This window comes from Sycon ciliatum, chromosome 1 (assembly GCF_964019385.1).
Source record: "Sycon ciliatum chromosome 1, ocSycCili1.1, whole genome shotgun sequence".
In the NCBI taxonomy this organism is placed as follows: Eukaryota; Metazoa; Porifera; class Calcarea; order Leucosolenida; family Sycettidae; genus Sycon; species Sycon ciliatum.
This window is the reverse complement of record NC_088643.1, coordinates 57,631,240-57,657,362: the sequence shown is the minus strand read 5'-3', so window position 1 is coordinate 57,657,362 and position 26,123 is coordinate 57,631,240. Positions and strand designations below refer to the sequence as shown.

Genomic DNA, 26,123 nt, shown 5'->3' with positions numbered 1-26,123 from the left:
CGTCTATTCTGCGAAGGAGAATCGTCGTGATTTCGCGTTTCAAAGCAAAACCAAGGAGTTCTCTCTCTCTTCACTTGATCACTCAGCCAGCACAGAGTCCATATGTCCATGCCAAATAATCCTAGCGTCTTTCAATAGCCTTCAGAGCGATGCGTCTCTGGTGGCTAAGGAAAAGCGCCAGGAATTGCTGCCTGCAATTTTGGACAGTTGGCAAGAATACCCGGCAAACATGTTGCAGTCCAGGCGCGTGTGGAGGTGTTGCACAGTTCTTACCACGTCAACCTAGATAGTGGCGGCGGAAATGACGACCCTCGACACCGTGGCTCAAGCACAGGAGCGACATCGAGATTTCCAGAGCGATCACAACAGAGATACTTGCTGCAACTGAATCCGCTCTAGTCGCTCTTTCGTCTCAAAACAGGGACAATTCCTCTCCAGAAGAAACTGCGATATCTGAATCAGAGGAGAGTGATTCAGCCTAACTGATGTCTCTAATGTCCTTGTTGAGCAATACAAAGTTGTATTTTGGTGAGCCAATCATTAGACTTGATTGTAAAGTGTGAGTTATTTCGTGTAATTTGAAGTAAAAAACGCGCCAAGTTTCGCTTGTCGGAGGTAGTAGAAGAAAGTCACACAGTAGGCACATCATCCGCATCATCAACAAACAGAAAGGCGCAACAGAGTAGGCACATCATACGCATCATCAACAAGCAGAAAGGCGCAACGGAAGACCCGTCGTAACTTACCTGTCTTTTCTTGATAGAGCTGTGTGAACTGTGCCTTGGCGTTGTCACGGCTATGGTATGGCTATGTGAAGAGAAGAGAAGAGTTGCAACACACACGTGCATGAGACTGACCGCATGGAACAACGCAATGACCAAGAAACGCACACCATCACCCCGGAAACAGGAGAATACACACCATGGCCTCCGGAAACAGGGGAAGAACGAGCACCCCTGAGCAGAGAGTGAAGCGATACTTGTACACTGTACCCTAGTGTTGAGCACTCTGCCAGTCAAGCCGGTTGTGGATAACGAACACGCAGATAACCCAGGTTGCACTGTATTATCACACGGCAGTGTAAAGTATCAGCAGGACTTACTCACCTCTGTTTTATTACCACCGATCGTTGTGCCCACTCTGCCCCAGGCACGGAACACGTGCCAGCGGGCACCCTTGTCCTGTTCCAGCACCTGCAGCTTGTAGTAGGAGTTAGTGCCGCGCTGAATGTCCACCATGCCTAGCGTGGCGCTGTAGATGTTACCACCGCTCTCCTCCAGCACATGACAAGTGCTCTCCATGCCTGTAGTGCAGTGTCACACACACACACACACACACACACACACACACACACACACACACACACACACACACACACACACAGTCACACACACACACACACACACACACACACGCATGCATGCATACATACACACACACATATACACACACACAGTCACACACACACAGTCACACACACACATACACACATACACACACATATGCGCATACGTGACAACAGGCACAGGCTCACAGCAATGCCAGGAGGCAAAATATTCCCGACTATAATTATAATACTCCGATTCTGACTAGCACAGCATGACAGCATCCAATCATTCAGTCAACAGTTGTACCCTGCTCGCTGTTCAGCGTAAGTACCAGTACTCGACAAAGGTCACCATCATACTTGTTCGTGCCCTCTTTTCTTTCAGTGTCACGGGAAAACTCCACTGTACCTAGCACTGTTGAGATGCTGAAGCAAATTAAAATAACAAGGCAACAACAAGTCCCACGGCATAGCACACACGTCTCACCTGACTCGGGGTCGACTGCCGCCCCGCCTTTCACTGAGATCTTCATTTTCTTCGCTGCACCACCATCCGTGGAATCTGCAGTGAAAAACAAACGGTAACAATCCTATTTTTCACGAAATCACAGACAGTAACAACAACAATTACAGACAGTACAAGGGTAATTTCGTCATTTTGTGAGAGCCTGGACAATTCCCTTGTCCAGGCAAGAAGGCAGCAATGCCTGCTCATTCTGGCAAAAGTAAAATAAAATATACCAACCAACCAATTACAGACAATCCCATACTAGCTCCCACTACATTATTCCACATCTCTGAAACTGAGGGAAATCAGGCAACACAATGAAGGGAGCTTGCGCTACGGGGATGGAGTGTAGGAAATTCTAGTACGCACTGCTGGAGCAAGAACAAAAGGTGATATCACCCTCAAGGTGACATATGGCAATGCTTTTATCACACAGTAACTTAAACCGCTACAATTTTAGCGCTAGGGCAGTGTAATGAACAGACAAGCATGCAAGAAGATAACTGGACAAGTAGACACAACGAGACAAACACACAGAGAGGGAGAGAGAGAGAGAGGGGGAGACAGAGACAGACAACTAGATGGACAAGCATTATTACCGGTTCCTGCTGAGCGTTTGGCGGATGACTTGACTGGAGCACCGCCGCTCTTCGTGTGATGTTTCTAAACAAATCAAACAGCACAGCACAACAGCACAATAGCACGGCATTGTGAGGTTGTAAATGTTTCGCTTCTGGAGACTACTTTCTTCAATATTCACTCCCCAATGAAACCCCAAGGGCTTGGAGATTATAACAATTAAAAATAGTAGGGAAAAACAGTGGCGGTGGTGAAGGTGATAACTTTCAGGAGACTACAATGCATTCTTCAAAGTACATGTACATGTACCTCAAATCATACAGGAAAGGAAAGTGGCGCCTACCTTCAATCCCCAAGTAGCCAACTTGTGATTGTTGATCTTCAGCTCCATCGCGCCAGCTGCGGCATCCTCCACGAACGAGTCGTCCACAACTGGCACGTCCGCTGCTTCCGCGGCTTTGATCTTGTCTGACATTTTGCTCACCTCACCTAAAGCAAAGCAACGACGACGAGCAGAAACAGTAGTGGAAGCGATGGTGACACACCAGCATGGCAGAACACAATACACCGGTCAAGCTAGTACAAGCATTCAAAACTAGTACCCCTGTCAAATAAAGTAAGGCATGTCATTACCGGATGTCCTCGGTAACGCGGAGCTTTCCTGATTCCTCTCAATACAGGAGGCATGTTCGATCCACAACACGCATAATTATCAAATTGATAAGTGTGTGTTTTCGTGTTTTTGTGTTTTTGCGTTGTGTGTGTGTGTGTGTGTGTGTGTGTGTGTGTGTGTGTGTGTGTGTGTGTGTGCCAGCTAGTTCAGTTGGTGGGTACAATTATGCCAGATAGTGTTGGGCCTGTTGCCAACGGGCTCGGCTGCTTGAAGGTGTATTGTTGTACCTGCCACCTTTGTTGGTTTCAGGGTTCATATACTTTCTATTTGAAGTATACATACCTGTTAACCATGGACTGCTTCTGGCTAGATTAACTCTTGTGTAATCAATGGTGCTAGTGAAGCTTATATCAGATCCACTCTGATTTAGCCACCCACACTAGTACCAAGTATTACCTTCACTGGGGGCAGGGGTACCCGCAGTTGGATCCCGGGACGGATACCCTGATGCCGTCAATCCTTTTTCTGCACCTTGTCCTCACCCACTTACTGAGGTGTGGTGAGCCCATAAGTGGGATCATTTCAAGTCCACCCTAGTTTGGGGATTTCAGGGGGTGTCGGCCGCTGGGTGGTTCAATGGCCAATTGAGTCATCTTTCCAAGATTCCTTTTGAGTCTCTCTCCCTTCTCCCGGGGAGACCCACGTGACCAGTTTTGGCAGCGAGCAAGTACAAGTACAAGTACAAGTGTGTGTGTGTGTGTGTGTGTGTGTGTGTGTGTGCGCGCGCACGCGTGCATGCCTGTCTGCATACATGTGGCTTTCAACAATGACAATGTTTTTTTTAAGCCCTAAATCCAATAGCGAAACGCAGAGTGAGGCACTGCACCTTACTTGCGATAGAAACAACACAGAAGAGCTCATCAGAAATCTTGGTTGCGACCTTTCCACCAAGCTCAGCAATGCGTTTCTCCATAGCCGCCTGAATAGAACATAGGGAGAGAGATAGATAGATAGATAGAGAGAGAGAGAGAGAGAGAGAGAGAGAGAGAGAGAGAGAGAGAAAGAGACTTGAACAACTCCTTTCTGGACGCCTCGTGCTTGGGCATGTCCCCGCTGAGTCCTCCAGTACGGATTGCTATAGCAAGAATGGTTTTAAATCTTCGCAGCTTTTCGTCGATCATGTAAGCGCACACATCCTTGTTGGCATGCTGTGAGAGATTGAACACTTCATTGCATGTGTAGCTGGCTTGTATCAAGTATGTAGAGATTGAACACTTCATTGCATGTGTAACTGGCTTGTATCAAGTATGTAGTGCACCGTTGGTGTGTACATTTGTGTATGTGTAGAGATGGAGATCGAGATGGCAACAGGTATCATGCAGAAATGCCACTATGCTAAGTCAGGGAGAAAAAACACTACTGAAGTCAACAAAACTGGTGACGTTCCGGACCCGTACCTTGCCTTTGACACGACCAACAAATGCGAATTTCAGATCCTTGAACGGCAGGTCTGCTGGGCGTGTTGAAAGCGAAGAAGCACTGCAAAACGACACGTGACAAAACGAAACAAAAAGCAAGTGAGGGAATGAACGGGAGAGGATCTACTACTATCTCCGGCAGCATTGCACATCGTGCTGCCATGCCCTGCAGTCAAGCAAGGTGCACTCCACAGCTTGTCAGCCAGTGAGGAAGCAGCGACGGCCGGGCTGGCACAGACACAAGCAACAGCGACCGCCGGGCTGGCACAGACACAGCACATTGCATCATCTACCTTGCAAGACTATCCGACGTGGCAATTGCTGTCAGTTTCGGGAAGATGCGCTTTTTCACCTTGAACTTGAACGTCTTCCTGCAGCACCAGCAGTGCGGACAAACAAGAAACAAAACCAGCTCTCAGGTTTAATCTTGCAGCAGGTGCATGGTTTTACCATGCACATGAGAAATACCTACTGCCATGGATGATTTGGCACGAGGTGATCGTCCTACATTCAACTCATGGTAAACAGACTAATGAGCTAGTTCTCATTAACAAAGGTATAATGTGTTAGGGTCATAGGCAGGCCGCGAGCGAGAACATGCAGTACGACTTCCAGAAATCATAATGCGGCATCATCTTAACGCCTGAAGTTTGAGCAAGACATACAGCATGTACATGCGAACACAACTGAAGACATAGCACTGCACAGCACATAACGTTATTACACGCAGTGAAAATCGTGTGGGGGAAAATGAGCCGAATACAGAGGATGAATGGCTTGACTTCAGCAACATGCCAGTGCAACCATAGTGCAGCAGACCTGCGCTCCGCGACCTATTACCGCCTTACAAGTACTCGATGTCCAGCATGGTTGCAGGGACAACTGGCTTGAAGCGTTTCGGGTCGAGCGTAGTCTCTTGGCACTTGGTCCATTCAGTGAGATTACCAGAGCATGCGTACAAATCACCTCTGCAGAAACAGATCAGTGAGGTTTACCCAAACAAGCATACGAATCACCTCTGCAGAAACAGACCAGTGAGGTTTACCCAAACATGCATACCGGTACAAATCACCTCTGAACAGTAGAATATGCACATGCACATCTTATAGCCCTAGTGCACTTTGATGGGCAGGATACGTTCAAAATAGCAAGGCTGGATATAGTCACAAGTTGGAGATAAGGAACATGTTTGCCAGCCTGCTGAGGTGACGGTAAGTCCAAATTAGACTGAGCACAGTTCATGTGGTGGAACGTACCGCAAGACAAATTGTCCCGTCTTGCATGTGCTGCAGCGTTCCACTGCGCCAAACGCAAACATGTCGCTAGTACGATCCAGCAACTAAGACACACACAGAAACACACACACACACACATACACGGACATACATACAGACACACACGCAACCACACAGAACAAGACGTGTAGGCAACAGACAGACATGTTTTCTCTTCACACACACACACACACCACTATGTTGACAGTGCAGCTCTGATACATGGGCCACGGGTCAGCTAAAACATGACTTTGGGGTTTCGTAAATATTTTCGAGACATGACAGAATGAAAAATTGTTGCGGTCGAGCACGTTCGTGCTGGACTTTCATTCATCTGTTGGTAGAGCATCTACTTAAGACTGCGCATTTAGCTCTATTTATCTCTATACTACAATTTTTGTCTCCTCATTGACTTTTTATGTAGTTTTCTCCTTGGTGTAATTACCGTATGTCAGCGCCGTTAAAGCCATGGCCTTATATTCAAAATACCGCTGCTTTCCTAGCTATTTTAGATGCAAAATGACTCACCCACTACGCCATGCCATAAAAGTCAAAGTCCACACAGAAATATCAACCTAAATCCACTTGTTCGCCCTTCCTGCCGGGCTGTAAGTTTACGGATTCCTTTATTTTGGCTTTAGGCCACCCTTTGTTAATTCATTGTTTAACGTCCTTTTTTTCGCGAAAAGGTACGCGGGAGGGCGGAAAAAAAACAAAAGCCCATTCCAAAAACTGGAAACCCCAATCAAACATTTTGACCAGTAAAGCATGTGATATATACAATATTTCTGGGTCTAACGGCACTTGCAGGCATAGAACAACACTCTTTGATGGTACATTGGAGCACATGCCTGATGAATCCAACAAAACAGGTACATAGCATGGAGTTAGCATGTCATGAATTCATTACATCTGGATTTTTACTAGGGCACACACCGTACGATATATAAAAGCCAACAAAAAAAGAAAAAGAACACAAGACAAAGGCATGCCCGGGAGGCAAGATTATAAGTTTAAGGTCATGATCGGCACACTGTGAAACTACACAATCATGTATTTACAACTTCGCATATTATTGGTACTACTACTTTCTTGGTTTTTTTCCGGTCGGAGGCAAAAAGGTACGCGGGCGCGGACGTTAAACAACGAAAAAAGAAAGGGTGGCCTTATAATCGAATAATATGTTTATAATGTACCTCCATGGCTTTAAAGGGTATTACTTGTTAGGGATTTTGAGTCCAAAAAGTACTGAAAACCTTCGTTTTGTGAAGTTTGAATCAGTTTCCACTGTGAGTATGCAGTTGCCAGGGGCATGGTGCATATTCTGAGGTTAAATTGACTTCATAACTACCATGTTTCTGAGCTACCCTTTCACTAATGCAAATTTTTGGTACTATGAAGGCCTAGCTTTATCGATAGGTGAAAATCCACGATCGTTTCAGCCCTATTTAACCCTTACCCGTTTGTACGCACAAATTTCGACCGCTCGCGGTCGATGACTTCTATGTGCACAGCGCTGGACTCGTTCACCGCAGAGAGCTGGGATTTTCCCTACTGGTAGCCAAGATGTTTGCGCAGAGGGTGCCAACAATTTTTTGTGTGATGCAATCTAAAAAATCGCGGAAATTGCGACTTGAAAAATGCGCTTTGGGAAAAGTGCGTACCCTGCGACTTTTGGTATTGCCTGCAGATGTTTTCGACGTTTGCTTGAGCTGGCCTCACGACTGTCTGCCCTGCTGTGCAAGCCATGGACGCGGAGCACGCTCTTTCGCTTCTGGAGACCCTTCCTGACGACCCTGCCGCCGCCTCATCCAGCGAAGATGAGTTTGTGGAGCCAGACGATCCTGTTGAAAATATTTATTCTGACGACGACAGCGACGATGACATGTACTTCTTGTTGGTGTTTTTGCTGTTTGGTGCTGTGTGGATTTCCGTGTTTCAATTTCAGCTGTCCATTGGAATTTTCGCCTGCTTCTGAAATTCTCGTACTTGAACTCGTGTTGTTCAAGCCGTAGTAGACTCGATCTTGTTTGCTTGCCGAGCGTGACACGATGCCGAAAATATAGTTCACAGAAGAAATGGAGGCAAAGCTCATGGAGCTGTGTGCAATATATCAAAAAACGAAGAGCGGCAGTATGATGAAGCGATCCCAAAAAGAAAAGGAAATTGCGGAGGAGCTCAACAAGTATGGAAAGTCAATCGGTCTTGATGTGGACTTCAACGGGAAGATAATCCACTACAAGATCGATAATCTGATGTCGAAGGCCAAAGCCGTGTGTTGGCTGGTCGAGCACGAGATTGTGTGCGGGGGTTGTTCGGGGGAGAGAGAGTGTTGAATTGTTCGTAGTGTGACTATTACAGCTCGTGGTGCCGAAACCCGTCCGACGAACACGGGTGTGTTTTGCAGTGACTGTCCTAGAGTTGTTCTACAGTCAACTCTATCCAACAGCATTTGAATTCGACGAGAAGAAAGGCGACCAAAGCTGCAAGGAAGCTGCTTGACAACTTTCCAGAGCTCAAGGACCAATTATTCCTCCAGAGGACTGTCCAAGCAGTGGAGAAGCACGACATTCCAGCAGACTTGATCATCAACTTTGACGAGACTGGACTGCTCATGGTTCCTTCCTCTGACCGGGAAGAGATCCAAGGAGGTGCCAATGCTGGGAGCAGATGACAAGCGGCAGATTATTGCTGTTGTCGGATGTACAATTAGTGGGAAGCTTCTCTCACCTCAACTGCTCTACCAAGGCACTACACCTCGCGGTCACCCACCAGCATCTGTAGCATTCCCTGATGGCTGGGATATCTGGCACAGCTAGTCCCACTGGAGCACTGCTACCACTATCAAGCGGTACATACAAACATCCTCAAGCCCTGGGCTGATGAAGTGAAGGTCAGGCTTGGTCTGGAGAAGTCCCAGCGTGGCCTCATCGTCCTGGATATTTACGCAGCACATCGCACTCCTGAAGTTCTAGCGACGTTTTCAACCCGCAGCGTTTTCAATGCTAGTAAGCCCACGTGCAGGTTGTGTTCTACGACAGTATTCCGGTCTACTACTGTTCTATCAATCTCTTTCATATGATAAACCATTACTATGTGTAGCAGTTCTACCACTAGCATCTTCTCCGGCTGTTACTGTTATTAATGGACTTGGATGGAGAGCCAAGGATTATTTTATAGAAAATAAAAAGACCAAGGAACTAAAAGTTATATGCTGATTGTTTAGTAACTGGTGGTGTTCGTGGACATTATAGCATAACTTGTAGTTCCTCGGTCCTTTTTATTTTCTATAAGTATAAGTAGCCGGTACTGTTATTGGTAACACTTCCGTCAACTTGATTCATTACATGCACAATACGTTGAATGATGCTATTACTAGCACCAAGAGTAAATAAACACCAAAGAGTGTGCAACTCTGGGCTCTCGAACACACTGGTGAGAAGTGTGCACTATGCTGACAGATTCAGTGTACGCGTATATCAAGTTGTGCACTGACCTTCTGAGTTTGCCATCATAGATAGTAGCAAGAGTCCATATTAAACCAAGAGTATGCAACTATGATTACAGGTCGATGCATGACATGCTTCCTTCACTATGTACTATGCCTGCATTACTCCCTATTCTGGTGTACTCAAATCCACCATCTTTCGTACCAGCCAAACTGTTTTCGCTTGATTCATTCGAGTACAGGCACGATCTCTAATAACTGGGTGCATAAACTTCAGCTCCGCACGGAATTGGGTGTGTGACTTGCCAAGTGCGTGGATGCAGCTGCATGAAGTAAAGACATCAGAAAGACATCAGCATGCCGCACATCTGGCCCATAGAAAAGAGACCACAGTTACATACTCCTGGTTATAGACTCTAGATATTATAATATTAGTCAGCCCTCCTTCTATGCGCATGTACTACTGGTAGAACACATTTCAGACAAGACATGCAGCATACCCGACTTTCGCCCCCGCTGGGAACATCCTGACTGTTCTCCTCCAGTAACTCCTTCAAGCCATTGTTGGAAACAAACTGGCGGAGCTTGTCGCGAATCTTCCAGACAGATTCGCTTTGGTCCTGCATAAGCACACAAGGTGAAAACAAACAAGCTGCAAGTCATACAAGCACACCAGTATGCACATGACAGTTGTTTAGGAGCACGGTGCTATCAACTACTACCAACCTTGAGTGTCTTCTCTTCTTTCTCTTCCTCGGGCGACTTCACCTTCTTCAGCGGTGCACCGCCATCAATTTCATCTTCGGCCTTGCGCTTTTTCCTACAGAAGAGCATGCACGTACACAAGATCACGAATGCATACGTAGAGGCACGAGGACACGGGCAACACAGAACGTCATGGATTGGCAATGACACTGCTGGTGCACTGTCCACTCTGATTACACGCAGTTCAAACCCACACTCCGAACAAGCAAAGGAATCCTTACGGTTTGACTTCTGTCTTGACTGGGCCGCCCAGACTCTTAGTGAGCATCTCCTGATCGGCTTTCTTCATCTGCTTGAATCCGGTAAGCATGTCGGCAGAGACGTCCTCGCTGACGTCAATCTCCGCGCGCCTCTTCACGAAACATTCCACGTGGTGCCAGCGCGGAATCAAATTCCCGTGACCGTACATTGCGTCTGGATCTGGATCATCCATCTTGGCAATTCTCACCTCGTTCTGTGCAGAACAAAACAGAACACAGACACACACGCACACACACACACACACATTAGAGAGGTTCTGCAAAACGAAAATGCGTACAAACTTTCGCTCTACGTCATGAAGTGCGAAACTTGGCACGAACTTTCGCAACTTTGAACGCGGAACTTGCAGGGAACGCGAAATGAACTTTCGTGGGAAGTTTCGCGAGATGGGGTCATGCATGGCGTACATGCACTGCACTTGGCGTGTGCAAACTACGAAAATGTGCAGAACGCAAGGTTCGTGCGAAAATTCGTGCACACTTTTGCAAGGACCGTCGCGAAACTTCGTTCGAATTTTCGTTCTGCAGAACCTCTCTATTGACGGCAATAATCGATGACGATAGGCATGGCAGTCGGTTCAATCAGTGCAGATCCCGTGTTCCGGATCACTGCTCACAAGTTGGGATCTGAACACGTGTGCTGTGTGTTTCGCTTGTGCAGGCCAGATACAAGGTGGCTGTCACGACTAACAAGAGCAGCCATGCGTACAGAAAGGAGTGTGCTGTACACGGACATGCGTTTGTTCGGAACCATACCCAACAGGGGCCAAGTACAATTATCCGCTCACCAAAAGCAAACCCCAGCGAGAAAAGTTCAAATGGAGTTCTGAAAAAAGGCTTACACGTCCACAGTGTTAATGCTCGGTGAAATGAGCTTATAGTCCCCACTTCAGGTGAATTGGCAGGCCGGCAGAGAAGACCCAAAATAGAAAATATTTCCGAATCTGAACCCCTGGCTGTCATTCCTTCGTTTGCTGTGGTGAAATGTAAAATTCCTTTGTTTGAATTAGTGTTAATTATAATTATAACAGTTCGTGCAGGCAAAGCAAATGTTTAATCGCCAGTCCTTGGCTCAACCTTTAAGATGGCATGCGCACCCAGTACTACTGACCTTGGCAATATTCGCTCCGCATCCCCCGTTGCACATGGCACGATTAGACTTGGCATACTCCACCTGCAGGTCGGCACGCGTCCTCAAGCGGTCGGCCACCTTGCCAGTCGGCGCCGCAACCGACCCGCCGACGGCGCCTCCGCCGCCAGCAATGCGCTGCTTCATCATCTGCTGGTCATCCCAGCGCAGGCCATCAAAGCCACCGATATCTCCCTGCGATGAAATGGCATTCTTCTTGAAAAAGCAGGCTATGTGAAACCATGTTGGCATCTACATTACACACGGGCACACAACAGAGAACACAAAACCCATTGCCCGTGGACATACAGCAGAGAACACAAAACCCATTGCATGTGGACACACAGCAGCGAACACAAAACCCATTGCACGTCGACATACAGCAGAGAACACAAAACCCATTGCACGTGGACATACGACAGCGAACACAAAACCCATTGCACGTGAACATACAGCAGCGAACACAAAACCCATTGCACGTGAACACACAGCAGCGAACACAAACCCCATTGCACGTGGACATACAGCAGCGAACACAAAACCGAGCACAAGCAAAAAACATACAGTGCACATCACCTAGTATGTAATCTGATCCGACATAACCTTGTTTAGTGCAAACATTGTACGGGGCACAGATGTATTGCTCCATAATGAAGTACGTTCCGAAAAGAAGTTTCACTTTACTGTTCACCATAGGGGTACGTCTCATCAAAGTCTACCAAGCATTCATTTCACCAGTCCTACGTCAATTTGCAAATGCCAAGCAAGAAATCTTTTTACTCTCTGCTTCGTGCTTCTTTACCCATCAACAACTGAATAATTCACGCACGAACATGCGATATAAGTATTTTCACGACAGGGCGAAATGTTTGTGCAAGAAGTCACTCGTCAGTAAAGGTGGGAAGCATGGCTCAAGCAGGGTGGTAAATTGACAAAAAAAACACACACACAGTGAAGCTGGGATAGACGACACTCCAGCACGCAAGCAAAAGATGTTTCCAATTTGTCGCTGTATCTGGTCCTAGCATATTGGAACACTGTGGTGTGTGCAACATTTTATTCTATTGATGATTTATCGCCACGGTCAACGTTGCGAATAACGATCCTGAATCAGACACGAGATACAGGGGTTGTTATTCACGCATTGCTATTCGCGAGGTTGAATGTAATGAATGCAGTCAGTTGGTTAATACTAGGTCTGAAGATGGTGTTATTATTCATGAGTCATAACTTTAGGCCACACTTTGTTTTTTCTATGTTTCTCGTCGGCAAATTTTAACAAAAGGTATGCGGGCGGGCGGAAAAAAAACAAAAGCCAAGGAAAAAACAAGACCAATTTCTACTGAAAACTGTATACATTTTACATGTATATGCGTGATTCATACAAGACACTGCGTATGCCATGTATAGAGTACTACATTGTACAATCATGTACATGTAGTCCAATACATGATTGCACTACATTATCACATCAGCCCACGAATATCAGGCAAACTGCAACAATGAGAGTATAAAGTTTGATGAATACGAGATGGGGAAGAGAACATGCATTTATCTGCTATTTCATCAACAAACGTTTTCCCACTGGTCATTTTTGGTTTTGTTACTTCAACGTTCTTGTGTCCGCTTATCAAACTCTTGTCTCCACGCTGCTCATCTTTTCCTTGCCATGCGTCTATTCCTTGGATTTTCTGCCCACGACATCGTTCCACAGGCGCCAATTGCCACGGAACTCGTCCGACTTACGGTATTCCTGGGACCCACGAGGCTCAGCTCAGGCAGTGAACGACTGAAAGCTTCGTCATGGCAGCCTTATCGCAGAGAACGTATAGGACAGGGAACGCTCCTTTGCTGCTGCGGTGCAAACGTTTACGATTTTGATTGACGCATCTAGCTGCTGCAGCATGTGCAGTGTACACACATGTACGTAGCACACTGTATGAACTTTTTTTTTCTTCCGAAATTTCTGAAAACCTACGCGGGCGATGACGAGAAACATAGAAAAAACAAAGTTTGGCCTTACAATGCTGACTGCAAATGTACTGCCAATATCAATACAGCAACGATTCTCTGTATTTACTTGGAAGTAGATAAGCTACAGCCCACAAGTTGCTTTTCACCGTAGTGCCTAACTGACAGCACATCCACCGAACAGCAAAATCATGTTAGGAAAGAAAAACTCTGAGCACCACTGCTGTCTGTGTTGACTGTTCACCGCACGCTCGACAGTGAAAATCATCCCTCAGGTAACCCCTGATTACCGAGTGGGAACTTTGTGCTGAGCTGGCATTTGGTGAGAAGATCGCACCTTGTATTAAGTTCACTTCACTACTAACGGTATAAACTTTGAAAACTGTGCACACTTTCCCGGATATTCTACTATGTTCTGCAGCGCATACATGCACATCAAGCCCGGCACACCATTTTCCGTTTCAATGGAAGTTGTCCAGGTGACGAGACTGATGACCCCCCCCCCCCCCCCAACACACACACACACACCCATCCCCATGCACACATACCTCCAAACCCCTCCCAAACAATGAATGCTAGTATTACTTTGTGTGTGAATTACTTGTGTACTTTGAATTTGAAATTAGAGGATATCCTCTAATTTCAAATTCAAAGCACATGGAGTGAAGCCAACAAAGAAAACTTGACAGTAATCTGCCCTCATGCTAGGCAATAACTCCATCAAAGAAAACCTCAAAATAGAAAGCAGTTGGTGACCTGATGTGCACAATGCATATGTGGCCACTCTTCGCAAATATACTTATGTACACAAAACGTGAAATAGAATATTTCAAAACAGAGAAAAGGTTACTTACCTTGCCATCAAAGTGGGGCGACTGTAGAGACAGCAGAGACACAAACAAACACACACATTTGCACGATTATCCTCTCCAGCACTCTTACAACTGCTTCTTTCCATTGTCAAAGGCTCAGAATTCCAATGTAAGAAGGACTTTAGTAATATTACAGATCAGTCTTGACTGAATTATCGGAAATTCCTACCTGCACCATTTTGGCAAGACGCAGGGAGTCCTTTGAAATTGCGGACTTGCATGCTTTACAGGACGAGCGTCCCGACTTGGCATACTCTGCCTTGAACGGCAAGTCATCAGACATGGTGGCCAGCAGTTAGGAGGCTTCCTGAAACGTCCAAATACTGAAATAGTGCTTGTCTGCTGGTTACAACGAAGTCAGAATCAACTCAACAACGCCCCGATCAACACGATCGAAGTCGCCCAGTGCAGTTCAGTTTTGTATTTTCACGTGTTGAGGCAAGTCGTCACATGTGGCATGCTAAATTTCCCGCCGTTTCGTCAATGCGTTCACGTGTTGTCAGGACGACGCATGATTGTTTTTCTTTGAGCTTTCGCTGTACACAGTCATCATGCATTCATGGTCATGGTGACTCATACTCATAGTCGACTACAGACTCAGTCCGCCGTCGGACCAGGGATCGGGATCGGGAATCGTCAAAAAGACACAACACGAGCTGCGAGGCCGACGGTCTATCACCATGATCACTGACTTCAAACGTCTTTACTTGACTTGACTTGGGTGCACAGCACCAAGGACTTTTTTATTAATTTTTTACTAAGAACACAGCCCTACCAAGAGACATGTGGAGACAACACAAAACAAGACCAGGTGCGTAGCACTGCCATTGGAGGTGGTCCGGCCGGAGGGGCTTCGGGGGGTCTCTCCGGGAAATTTTTTGAAATTAGGGTCACAAAATCCTGCATTCTGGGCACTTTTGGCCGTGGTCGGGAGAAAAAGTGGTCCGGCCAAAGCCTGACCGGCCGGACCGGCTGCTACGCCCCTGAAGGCACAGGGGATGTAGGGACCGTCGACGTGCGGATGTACAGGGAGCAACTCAACCGTTGCAACCTGGCATCGAAAAAGTGGGGGGGGGGGGTCCGGGTGGTCATTCCTCACATGCTCATGCTCATGCTCACATCGCTCATGATAGAACTGAATACACAATCTCATCTGCATCTCACCAGCGCAGCTCATGTAGCGCCTACACACCCATTGTTGTCTTTTTTGTTTCGTCTTCGTTTTGTCTCCCCTTCTTCCGAAGTTCCGTAGGTATGTGCAATGTGATAAGGCCATCATTTTTTATAGCTATGTTTCGCGTCGTCCGCACGCATACGTTTTGATTTTTTTCGGAAAAAAATAAAAAATCGAACATGCACAGTGAGTGTACGATCGTGCGAGTCATCAGTGTGGACAGGTTGCATACGGCGAAGCTGGGATTCAGAAATGGCCTCTAGCCTAGGCCAGCGTTGGTAAATCGTTTGTTCGGCATCCGGGAGCAATATTCTATGAGCTACACCAGACCGCATTGATCGCCTAAGCTGAGAGGATGCGTCGTTCCGGAGCTCTTTGCACCGCTGCTGAAGTCTGAGTACAATATTCCAGCGAAGCATAGGCACCATGACCAACGGTTGCCTCCTCTGCCCAAAGTGAATATTGATAACCCAGATGTTGTGCTTCGATGTACGATTTTTCTTTCGAATGTACACCATGCACGAGCTATTGTACTATGCACAGTGCATACACCTCTGATGAGCCTTTTTTATTATTTTGCAACTTTTTATTTTTTTCCACCTCTCGCATATGAATCTGGAAGTTGAACTGACGCGAAACATAGATATAAAAAATGATGGCCTAAAAAAAAAAAAAAAAAAATGTAGGTCGGTCTCTCATCCAGATCTTGTTTTTTTCTCTTCTGCCAGTGAGTCTGGTACATGTATCAATAGGTTCCGAACATTCAGGCTTGATTCAGGCCCATACTAATATTTTAGGACTAGGAGACTGGATCATGGAGTCGATCTACGACTCAGACTAGAGTGGCTCTCCTGTCCTGATGTAGTGGCTGTGGCATGTAGATCTACAACACACAAGACACTGACAATCATGACCAGGATGACTGTAGGTATTGTCCAGGAGTCGTGAAACTGAAAGCCGACTTTTACGACTCCCTAGTCATTTACCGTGAATCATCAGTAATCATTGATAGGACGAAACAGTTCTGTCCGTAGCTGAGTAATCATTGATAATATAAGTGTTAGTTATAACACGGTACATGTACTTCCTCCGGAAGCAAAACTTTCGTGACTTTTCACATGATTTTTCAAGGAGTTACTGTGTGTGTGTTCGGGAACGGACACGATAATTTGCTTTTTTTTTACTGTGCTCAACAAAAGTGTTCTGTTGCCTGGGAGAGAAACACTTCAACACCCGCAATGGACATGTGCACAATATCTGCAAGATAGATTGATGGGAATGGAGTCTCAGTCTGAGTCGCCATAGTTCGATTCACCACCGCTGGAACCAACCAAAAAGTGGCAGGTCAATCGTTGCGTTCTCTAGGACCAGACAGATCCTGCCGGCAATTCTTTCGGCAAAATATCGAAGAATTGAAAGAGCGAAAATTGCCGGCAAAATAGGAGCAAAATATCGAAATGTTGGGTAAAATCGATGCCTGATACTTGGATTTCCTTGTTTCTTACCCGTTCAGCAGGATACACTGCCCAGGACGAGATCATTTCACCGAAACATCACTGGGATTCACTGTGGATCGACACCAGTGATTTTGGAAGAACTCACGGACACGTGCGTGGAAACCCGTGTTGAGAAACTGACCCTGCGAATTTTATGAAACGCAGATTGTACGGGACGTGGATAAAATATAGTGAAACCTGTCTAACACGACCGCTCAAGGGACCTTCAAAATGTGGCCTCTGTTACCAGATGGTCTCCTTATCCAGGGTCAATTGACTGGAAATATCATCCCTTGATCCTGGTTTCAGTGGTCGCCTTGACAGGTTTTACTGTACACGTTTTCCAGGAGCAAAATGGAGCAAAATATCGAGTTTCTTGTGCCAGGCTCGGCAAAATATTGAAGATTTCGCAGCAACATTTTGCGGCAAAATATCGAGGCGAGCGGAGCAACTGATGCAGAATCTGTCTTATCTGGGCCTAGCGTTCTCGCACGTCGCTGAGCAGCTTCTCCGCGTCCCTGATCGCCTGCGCTGGTACTACAGTGCTGGCAACTGAAATTTCAGTTGCCAGCACTGTACATGTAGTAGTACATGATTTACACCAGTGCCTTCCCTAGTAGCATCTAGGTGGAGATCGTAATGGCGCTAGTACTAAGGGCGCGTTCGAATGGTCTTCATCAACTGTTCAAACAAATTTTATAAAGAGATTAGTTGAAGTGTCCCATTTTTTGGCATTAGAACGGTTTCTATCATTTTTAGAGTTTTCAGTGGAATTGTCATGGCGATGATGACGTCCGATCGGATCGACCATCTCCACCCACTACGTGACGTAGCTATTCCAAACTCTTCGAAACTAAGGGCGCGTTCGAATTGTCACTCTTTGACTTTTCAAGGAGTTTCGTTTTCTGAAGAGGTGGCCTTATTGGCCTCTTCAGAAAAACGAAGCTCCTCGAAACTCATCCGATGGGAAGGTGGATTAGTTTCGAAGAGTTTGGAATAGCTACGTCACGTAGTACGTGGAGATGGTCGATCTGATCGGACGTCATCATCGCCATGACAATTCCACTGAAAAACTCTAAAAAGTAAAATGATACTTGAAACCGTTCTAATGCATGGGACACTTCAGCTAACTACAGTCAACTTCGCTAATAACGACTGCTGATATAACGACAATTCGCGAATAACGACATAATTTTCATGCCCGGAGCAAAGTCCCATCCAACTGTGACATGTAGTGAGACTTCGGATATAACGACACTTCGCGAATAAGGACACTTTTCTGATGCCCCGCCGAGTGTCGTTATAAGCGAAGTTGACTGTAATTACTTCTCTCTATAAAATTTGTTTGAACAGTTGATGAACGAACGCGCCCTAATCCACCTCTCCCATCGATCATCGGGTGAGGTTGTGGAGTTTCGAGCTAGGAGTTTCGAGGAGCTTCATTTTTCTGAAGAGGCCAATAAGGCCACCTCTTCAGAAAAACGAAGCTCCTCGAAAAGTCAAGAGTGACAATTCGAACGCGCCCTAATTATCGCCTTGGCTCTCGAGGATGCCCCGGAACGAAGCGGAGAAAATAGCGTGAACGGTAAAATGCTAACCATGTCTATATTTCGCATTGTAATCGTCCCATCACATCACAACTGCTGCGAGGAGATCTCGCCTGTTCTCCTATGTAACCAAGGAGGCATCGGCGAGGAGGCTGCTGAAAGAGGCGAGATCTTCCATGTTGGGCTCCACTGTGCCTGAACAACGACTTCGAACTGTTTTGCTTTGCTGTCCTGCGCGAAGTGAAGAGTGTCACATCTATTCTTTGCGTTTCGGAGTTTTGACATCTTACCGACCTCTTCACACGCTGGTGTTTTTGAGGATGACGCAGATCCCAAAACGCTAGCTGCTATCCCTTTCACACTCTTCTTGCTCCTCGGTGCTCTTTCTCATTCTGAACCAAAAACTGGCAACGACAAGCAGTGAGCGTAGTGCTTTTGTTGGTGGGGTGGGAGTGATGTGCCTGGTGGACTGCAAAACATCGTCGCGTCGCTTGGTTTACTGCACCCTTTGGCCTTGGCCTTACCTAAGTCCTTGCGATGACCATGCTGACTGCCGGCTTCCCAGAATGTGAACCATGCCTTCCTAGGCTACGGTTCCGAAATGGTACTGTCGGTGGTTCAGCCCGACAGAGTCACACAGAGCTAGATAAGAGTCAAGACTAAAACAAGAGCGACAGGACAGCAGCGAAAATATTATTAGTGAAAAGAGTCACGACGTTTTGTTTCCGGTGGAAGTAGATAGAAGCAGTGTGGTCCGGTCACTGTACTAGTGCACTGCACGATCATAGAATGATCATGTCAGTGCATGTATCATCATCGCAGCTCGAAGTCAAACATCTGACATGACAAGTCCCAGCTCCGAAAGTAGTTTCAAATCTATATTCACCCGATACATACAGACCCCCGATTTGGCCATCACCGCAAAGACTAAGTAACGACCTACTTTTCTTTGGTTTCGAAATTTGCTGTGCATTTGGAGACCCATTGCCCGATCGTCAGCAGTTCAGCAGTGTTTTCGTTTGGAATGCGCTGGAACGTGTGCGACGAGCAGGCAAGGACAATACAGGGACGTTGTACGAAGGCTTCATCAGTAGTTTGCTCCGCCGTTTGAGAAGACACCCAACTAAAACTTCCTTTCGTGAACTGCGCGACCCATTCACGCTGGATCCACAATGGACGCATCGGTGTCCGCCCTCCTGATCAGTGTGCTGTTGACCATAACGACTATGCCATGTTCTGCTGCCGATGTTCAAGCATACTTCACCAACGGTGGAGTTAGCGGTAGAATCATTTTCAGCGGTTCATTCTCCTCTAGCGGTGGAGTCACCATCAACACCACGCAGCTGAATGGATACCAGCAGAGCGGTGGTTCGGGCATCCTCTGGCACGTCCACCAGTTCGCCTTTCCCACTGGCGCGCCAGATCTGTGCGGTGCTGCGGCCACCGGCGGGCCTTGGGACCCGGGCAGCAGAATGGCCAATCCGAACTACGCCAGCCAGTGCGTGAAGAGTGCGTGGAGCGTTTGTTCTCTGGGCGATCTGAGCGGGAAAATCGGCCCGCTGTCGTCGGGTCAGTTTGCGGACGGGTCCACGCTGGGACTGCTTGACTTGCTGGGCAGAGCCGTGGTGCTGCACCGTTCCGACGGCACGCGCTTTGCCTGCGCTAACATCCAGTACACCGAGTCACGGCAGGCACCGGTCACCTGCTCGTCGGCGTCCGAACCACAGGTGTACTGGGCCCAGTTTGTGTGGCCGATAGCCGGTACTATGCTGGTGCGCAGTTACAGCACACAGGCTGGGGGTGGCGGAGCACAGACGCCTGTAGCCACCACCGTCGATGCACAACTGTACGACGTCACCGGCATGCCAAGTCAGTTCCAGGGCAATCTATCCTGGACTGGTCACGAAGGCGAGGTCGGAGTGACCGACACGACAAACGAGGCGGTCGCGCGCTGCTTCAGAGCGGGCAATATGCTCGCGGGCGGCAACTTCTCCGGCCGCTTCCGGCTGCCCGTGACCGTGGGTGCAACGCCTCAGCAGAGCCGCCAGGTTCTGTCCTACAGCGACGCCACGGCTGTGCAATTCAGCTCGGTGCGCTCAATCGTGCTGTGGGTCGGCCCCCTGCCCGTTGCGTGCGCTGCCGTCAAGCCAGTATCCAGGCTGTCGGCCATCGCCGCCCTGCCGATGGGCAACAGCGTGGTGTACGCACAGAGTAGCCCACTGGATCAGCCCGCGCGTGCTCTCCAGGTGGCCGGCACCAGTACACCGGGTTACGTCGCTGTTCGCAATGCACCGGTGAATGTGAGTGCGTAGTAACTTGCGAGTACCGTACTTTCCAGAGCATAAGCCGCTCTGGAGTGTAGGCTGCACCCAGATTATCTGCCACGAAATACAGACATTCTCCCCATTGACCACCGTTACTTTGACCATAGTAGCAGCACGGTACTGTATACAGTAAGCCTCACTGACGTTTTTGTGGGTGAATTACTGGTGTTTATAGTGCGGATTTTACTCTGGAGAATACGGTACATGTACCGTGGATCATCCTGAAGGTCTCCACTTCTGTGAACACACTACAGCGCTGTACTGTGGCATATGTCTAGACTGCAACCCCACAGTGCCATACCTCAGTTCCCCGCTGGTGATCAATGAAATGAAACACTGAGTGTGCTGTCCGCTAATGCAATTGTATTAGTTGCAGAGCCAGTGGCCAGTGAGGTGCAGACTGATTGGCCTGCATGCCCGGCATGTGGGTCACTGCACCCTGCACACATGACCCCATTGCTGTTACGTGTGCCATCACGGGTTGTACAGAAATCACAATCATTGCACTCGAGCAAGATATTATGACGGCAACATTGGCGAATGGCTTCTTGAGCGCTATCAATGCCATGTCCCCGTACCAGTTGCTTCACTCACTGCTCTCGGTTTTGTGTTTTCCTGCAGCCCTACACGTCCACGACTCAATCCGCTTCCAACTCAGCATGCTCGTCCACAGGCAACCTGTACAACCCATCAGGTGCGACTGCTGTAAGTCATGGTGCAACGCAGTCTGCATAAGGCTGCTATCTTCATCCGAGCGCACTGGCAACATTGGCTTGGTGCAGTTCGATGGCAGTCTGCTGCTCTACTTTGCAGCCATTGGGCAGTTGATATGCCATTGGCTGAATACTAAATAGCTAACATTAGACTGTGAATGCATGCACTCACTGGATACATGCACCACGGGTCACTGTTATACACGTACATGCACCGCGGGGTCACCGTGCTCAGCAGATGCTGATTGTCGGGGAAATGGGGGGGGGGGGGGGGGTAGGCCTCCGCGGAATATGCTCGTATTTTTACCGATAATTCCTTTGAGCATTGCTCAAATTTTCGACCGATTATTCCCGTAATTCCACCAATAATTCTCACAATAATGCTTTTTTCTTCCTTTTTTTCCAGATACCGTACTGTGTACGGTTTTTTTTGCCACTTGTACGGGCAAAAAATCACGGTTCGCATGAAACTCGGCTGGAAGCTTTTTTTTTCTTTCTTTTTGAAATACCGCGGGCGATCAACTTCAGGATCACAAGCTTTTTGGTACAAATCAGGGTGTCACACGTTTATATGGAATAAAATTGAAAAAAGGTGGGCATTGCTCAACTTTTACCGATTATTCCTCAAAAATTGCCAATAATTCCCATTTTAAAATCACACCGATAATTCCCGAAATTATACCGACACATTCCGCGGAGGCCTGGGGGGGGGGGGGGGACAGAGCAACAAATTAGTCTTACTGATGTGCCTATTGCAAGTGGCATACACCATTGCTTGATCATAGTAGTTGTGTATTGAGAAACATGCATGTGCATTGGCCACAGCACTCCACCTCACTGCACACACCTAGTACTACTGTCTAGTTTAGACGTGTAGGCGTGCGTTCATTCTGCAGCGAGACTGGCTTGTTTGACCGTAACGTAACGCCAATTCCTCTCATGTTCAATGTGCTGCGTGTCTCTACTCTCCTCTGCTAGCCACAGAACACGGCTGTAGGCAATGGACTTGTTTCAACTGTGTCATGTGACAGTTCGCGGACACTGTTTGGAAACAACAGCATCCTGGGACGGTACGTGCAGCAGTATAGCACAGCAGTGCGCCGCGTGTCTTGAGCAATCAATGGCGTTGTTCAAGTTCAGCAATTAGTTCTTGGGACAGTCGTAATGCTTCCCTCAACGTAGATACCTCCCCAGTAGAGAGGTTGTGCAGTGGCATTATCAGTTGAGATGCTTTATCGTTAGACATGCATGTAATTGGACACCTGAGTACATTGTAGCTGGCATTGACTTTGGCATACTTACGTCGCTGGCTTTTTCGGTATTCCCTTTCACAGGTCTGTCACTATTGAAACGAATGCTTCACCGTCCTCTGCTCAGCAGTGCGGCACGTTGTTCCTGGCCAGCCAACCGAGCGGCGCTCGTATGTTGCAGGCTCGCGTGTCTTTCCCATCGTATGCTCCTGTCACCGGCGACATCTACCTGACCCAGTGGGCATACAGTGGCCAAACCAATCTAACAGCCACTGACTACAGACTAAATGGCTACTCGGACACACAACTGCTGATCAATGTAAAACGCGCATCCTCGGTGAGTCAATGTACTGCGTCAGCATCGATCAATCAAAACAGTATTGACGATACCTGCAGTGCTAATGGACTTTCGAGCTACTTCTCAGATGTTTTGACTCGATAGCCACATTTCCTTAATTTGCACTACCAGAACACCAGAACTACACTCTCTGGCCGACCTCAACGCATTGCTACAGCAGGTTATTAGCAAAGCGACACTTCCATTGATACTCAGCTCTTTCATACAGCATGTTTTGATCATCAAGACCTCGCCAGTGAAGGTGGATATTGTTGAATGGCTAATAGATCGTGAACATCACCGTTTTATGCCAAAAAGGGAAGCACACGTGCGTGTCTGCCCGGGCACAATGATTAGGGCTGGGGGGGGGGCTGATCTATTTCTAAGCTGTTCAGCCCCAAGTGGATGTCTTGATGTCTTTCTTGTCCAGCATGTGCATTCTGTGGCAGAAGCTGGCTATGTGAGAGATGATGTGAATTTGTATCATGATCCCTAGAATTTGTAGGAGTTGATGCACAGGGGCCGGTGCTCCTTGTCATTGTTTAAAACAGAGGGGGAGACTGGCTCCTGAACCCAATGTGTATCGATTGTACTGTTTGTACATGTGTAGATAGACACATTTTAAGACTGCCATGCTCTCTTCTGTTGTTTCTTCACTACAGACAAGCAATCACAACTTTCACGTGCACGTGAACCGAATTCCGCCGTACCCTTACAACAAATCTCCGTGTCAAGAATTGTACGCGGGCGGTCACTATAATCCTCTGGAGGTAAACATCAGCACAGTGTCTGGCTACTTATCCGCATGCAGCCCCGGGGCAGAGCTGCGCTGTGAGGTCGGCGACCTATCCGGCAAAACGGGCCAGCTGAACGTCGATGGGTCACCACGGTTCTCGACCGTCGCCTTCCTGCCGCTCGAAGGCCCTTACTCAAGTTAGTAGGTCGCACATTTCTGTCTGTCTTTCCGCTCATTGTTGTTCTGGAACGCGCAGGGACTCAACATGTCCAGATAGAGTATCCGATACACAGTCAAAGTAGGCCTGGAGCCAGCTCCTTTAAGGGGTGGTACAGCTAGCCCCAGGGCAGCTACAGGATTGAGCATGGCCACGTACCCGAATTTCAGTGTCATGGGGGGGGGGGAGGGGGTTAAGCTGCACATTCCACTGGCAGCTGATGATACACAGTTAGCACAGTAGTCTCCACTGAACAAGAAGATAGGTTTCTGAGGGAAACCCCATGTGAGGAGTGCACGAGGATAGGCAATAATTAGTATTCTCCCATAGTTTAAAAATAACTGCTACATGCATGGCTCAGTACCCGCGTACCAGTGGCACCGATCGTGATACTGCCGTACATGTAAATGCGACGAACAAAATTACTTCCCTCGTTCTGTACACACACTGCAGTGTGTGAATCACGGCCAGGCGCTAGGCTCCAGTAGTAGGATTCAGGCGCGCTCAAAATTGAACATTGGAGGTTTCGTGCAGTAACCCGGCATAAGTTGGACAGTACAGTTGTCGGGGACCATGCAGCTCTGTGTAACCGGAAAACCAGTCGGCCGGCATCGCCCTCTAAGCTGGTCTGGTGTGGTATGCTAGGTTGTAGTCAGTGCCGCCGCACTCCAGTCAACTCTACTAGTACAGCAGTATCTCCTTGCACGCAGCTGATAGTATCACTGATCATGTACATGTAAATGTACTTCAATGTACACAGGAATGCGAACACAGATTTTAGCTGTAACTTTTAAAGGAAAGATTCAATAACCCATCACCAGTAGGCTGTACAATACATGTATTATCCTGGGGGACTAAATTCCATTATTGTGCCGGCTGAGCTCATATGAAGAGAAGACTGGCGAGTGATGCTTTGAAAAGCGGTTGCATCCCATAATGCCACAACTGCATTCTAAGTTTGCATACTGTCCGAGGATTTAGCGAAAGGGTTCTTCAATTGGGCTAAACTTTTAAGTACAGTGTTTGAAGCGCTGTGTTGCTTTCTGTGTGTTCCTGCATATAACCATGCTGTAGTTATGGGCAGATCCATTGTCATCCATGATCCAAACAGTGGAGCTGGTCGCCTTGCGTGTGGCAACATTGTCGATGCAAGGTCCACAGACGCTTACGTGACGTTCGTGACTCCGGTCGACCCAATTGACCACCCACGATTTCTGCAGCTCGCCCAGGCTGCGCTGAACGTGAACCAGTCGGTGCTGCAGTACGTGCACTCCTACAGCGACACGGCTACCCAGTGCACGCTGCTCAGCGTCAACGTCCTTGCCAACGACGCCGCCGCCTCGAAGAGTCTGGCCAGTCGCCTTCGCCAGGTCGACCTGGGCGCGTACACACATCAGCCGAAGTGCGACGCGTTTTCGGACGATGCCAGCGGACTCGTTCACTCGCTTGCAATTGTGCTGCTTTGCCTGTGTGCCACCCTGCTCCTCTAATGTCCTGCTGCACATCAGCCAATGAATGGCATGGGTACGAACCGTGAAGTGGGTGATATGGTCAAACATTCCAGAGGCTTGTATACTGAACATTAGTAATAGTTCTTTGACTTGTTTCGGCCCGGAGGTTTCCCATAACTGCCCATGTCTGCGTACACTAATACTGCTCCATGCACTGCCAGACACTCAGCCTCTGAATCATATCCGGGAATTATTAACCAGGCTGACGCCATATAGAGCAGCAATCATGGGTGCATTCTAATTCACCCTAGAATGACACCAATATAAACATGCACCCTCTAACTAACTGCTCATCTGACTCACTATTATTGTTTTCATTTTTTCGTGCACAGATGATATAATTATGGGTATCGGACCTACCGGTTCTATAAAATTGGAACGTAATGATGTTCACGATATTGAAGGCTTTAGAATACATGTAGGTAACACAATGGCTGTGGAATAGGAACATGAACCCAGGAGAGAGAGAGGCCTGAATGGCCTGTGGCCAATGTTGTTGTTGTTGTTGAATTCCTTATTGTTATTGTTGTTGTGACGGTTGGTGCGAATGACATGACCCTCGCCGAAATGGTTCGTACTAACCTAGAACCTAAA

At 47.6% G+C, this 26,123-nt stretch overlaps 2 protein-coding genes across 3 annotated transcripts in view; one reads left to right on the top strand and one right to left on the bottom strand.

Moving 5' to 3' along the window:
• The window catches only part of LOC135804538 (poly [ADP-ribose] polymerase 1-like), a 36,870-nt gene extending 22,232 nt beyond the window's left edge, over positions 1–14,638 (bottom strand). The window contains exons 1-16 of the mRNA XM_065318428.1: positions 14,394–14,638; positions 14,207–14,227; positions 11,364–11,633; positions 10,214–10,446; positions 9,954–10,047; positions 9,728–9,847; positions 5,762–5,844; positions 5,354–5,473; positions 4,799–4,876; positions 4,485–4,566; positions 3,919–4,006; positions 2,758–2,903; positions 2,435–2,498; positions 1,815–1,889; positions 1,107–1,303; positions 747–807 (exon numbers count right to left, since the gene is read on the bottom strand). Coding sequence (XP_065174500.1) covers positions 747–807; positions 1,107–1,303; positions 1,815–1,889; positions 2,435–2,498; positions 2,758–2,903; positions 3,919–4,006; positions 4,485–4,566; positions 4,799–4,876; positions 5,354–5,473; positions 5,762–5,844; positions 9,728–9,847; positions 9,954–10,047; positions 10,214–10,446; positions 11,364–11,633; positions 14,207–14,227; positions 14,394–14,507 — 1,846 coding nt within the window. The 5' untranslated portion in view covers positions 14,508–14,638. The remainder of the gene's footprint in view (positions 1–746; positions 808–1,106; positions 1,304–1,814; positions 1,890–2,434; positions 2,499–2,757; positions 2,904–3,918; positions 4,007–4,484; positions 4,567–4,798; positions 4,877–5,353; positions 5,474–5,761; positions 5,845–9,727; positions 9,848–9,953; positions 10,048–10,213; positions 10,447–11,363; positions 11,634–14,206; positions 14,228–14,393) is intronic.
• Positions 14,639–19,330: 4,692 nt separating this feature from the next.
• LOC135804536 (uncharacterized) lies at positions 19,331–26,039 on the top strand. 2 transcript variants are annotated; one of them, XM_065318426.1, is made up of 6 exons: positions 19,331–20,741; positions 21,387–21,470; positions 22,463–22,548; positions 22,813–23,065; positions 23,728–23,998; positions 25,093–26,039. In XM_065318426.1, exons 1-6 carry the CDS (start codon positions 19,614–19,616, stop codon positions 25,506–25,508), a joined length of 2,238 nt encoding a protein of 745 aa, XP_065174498.1. In that variant the 5' UTR covers positions 19,331–19,613; the 3' UTR covers positions 25,509–26,039. The 2 variants fall into 2 exon arrangements, with proteins under 2 accessions (XP_065174498.1, XP_065174497.1); XM_065318425.1 differs by having other exon boundaries at positions 22,457–22,548.
• The last annotated feature ends 84 nt before the right edge of the window (positions 26,040–26,123 follow it).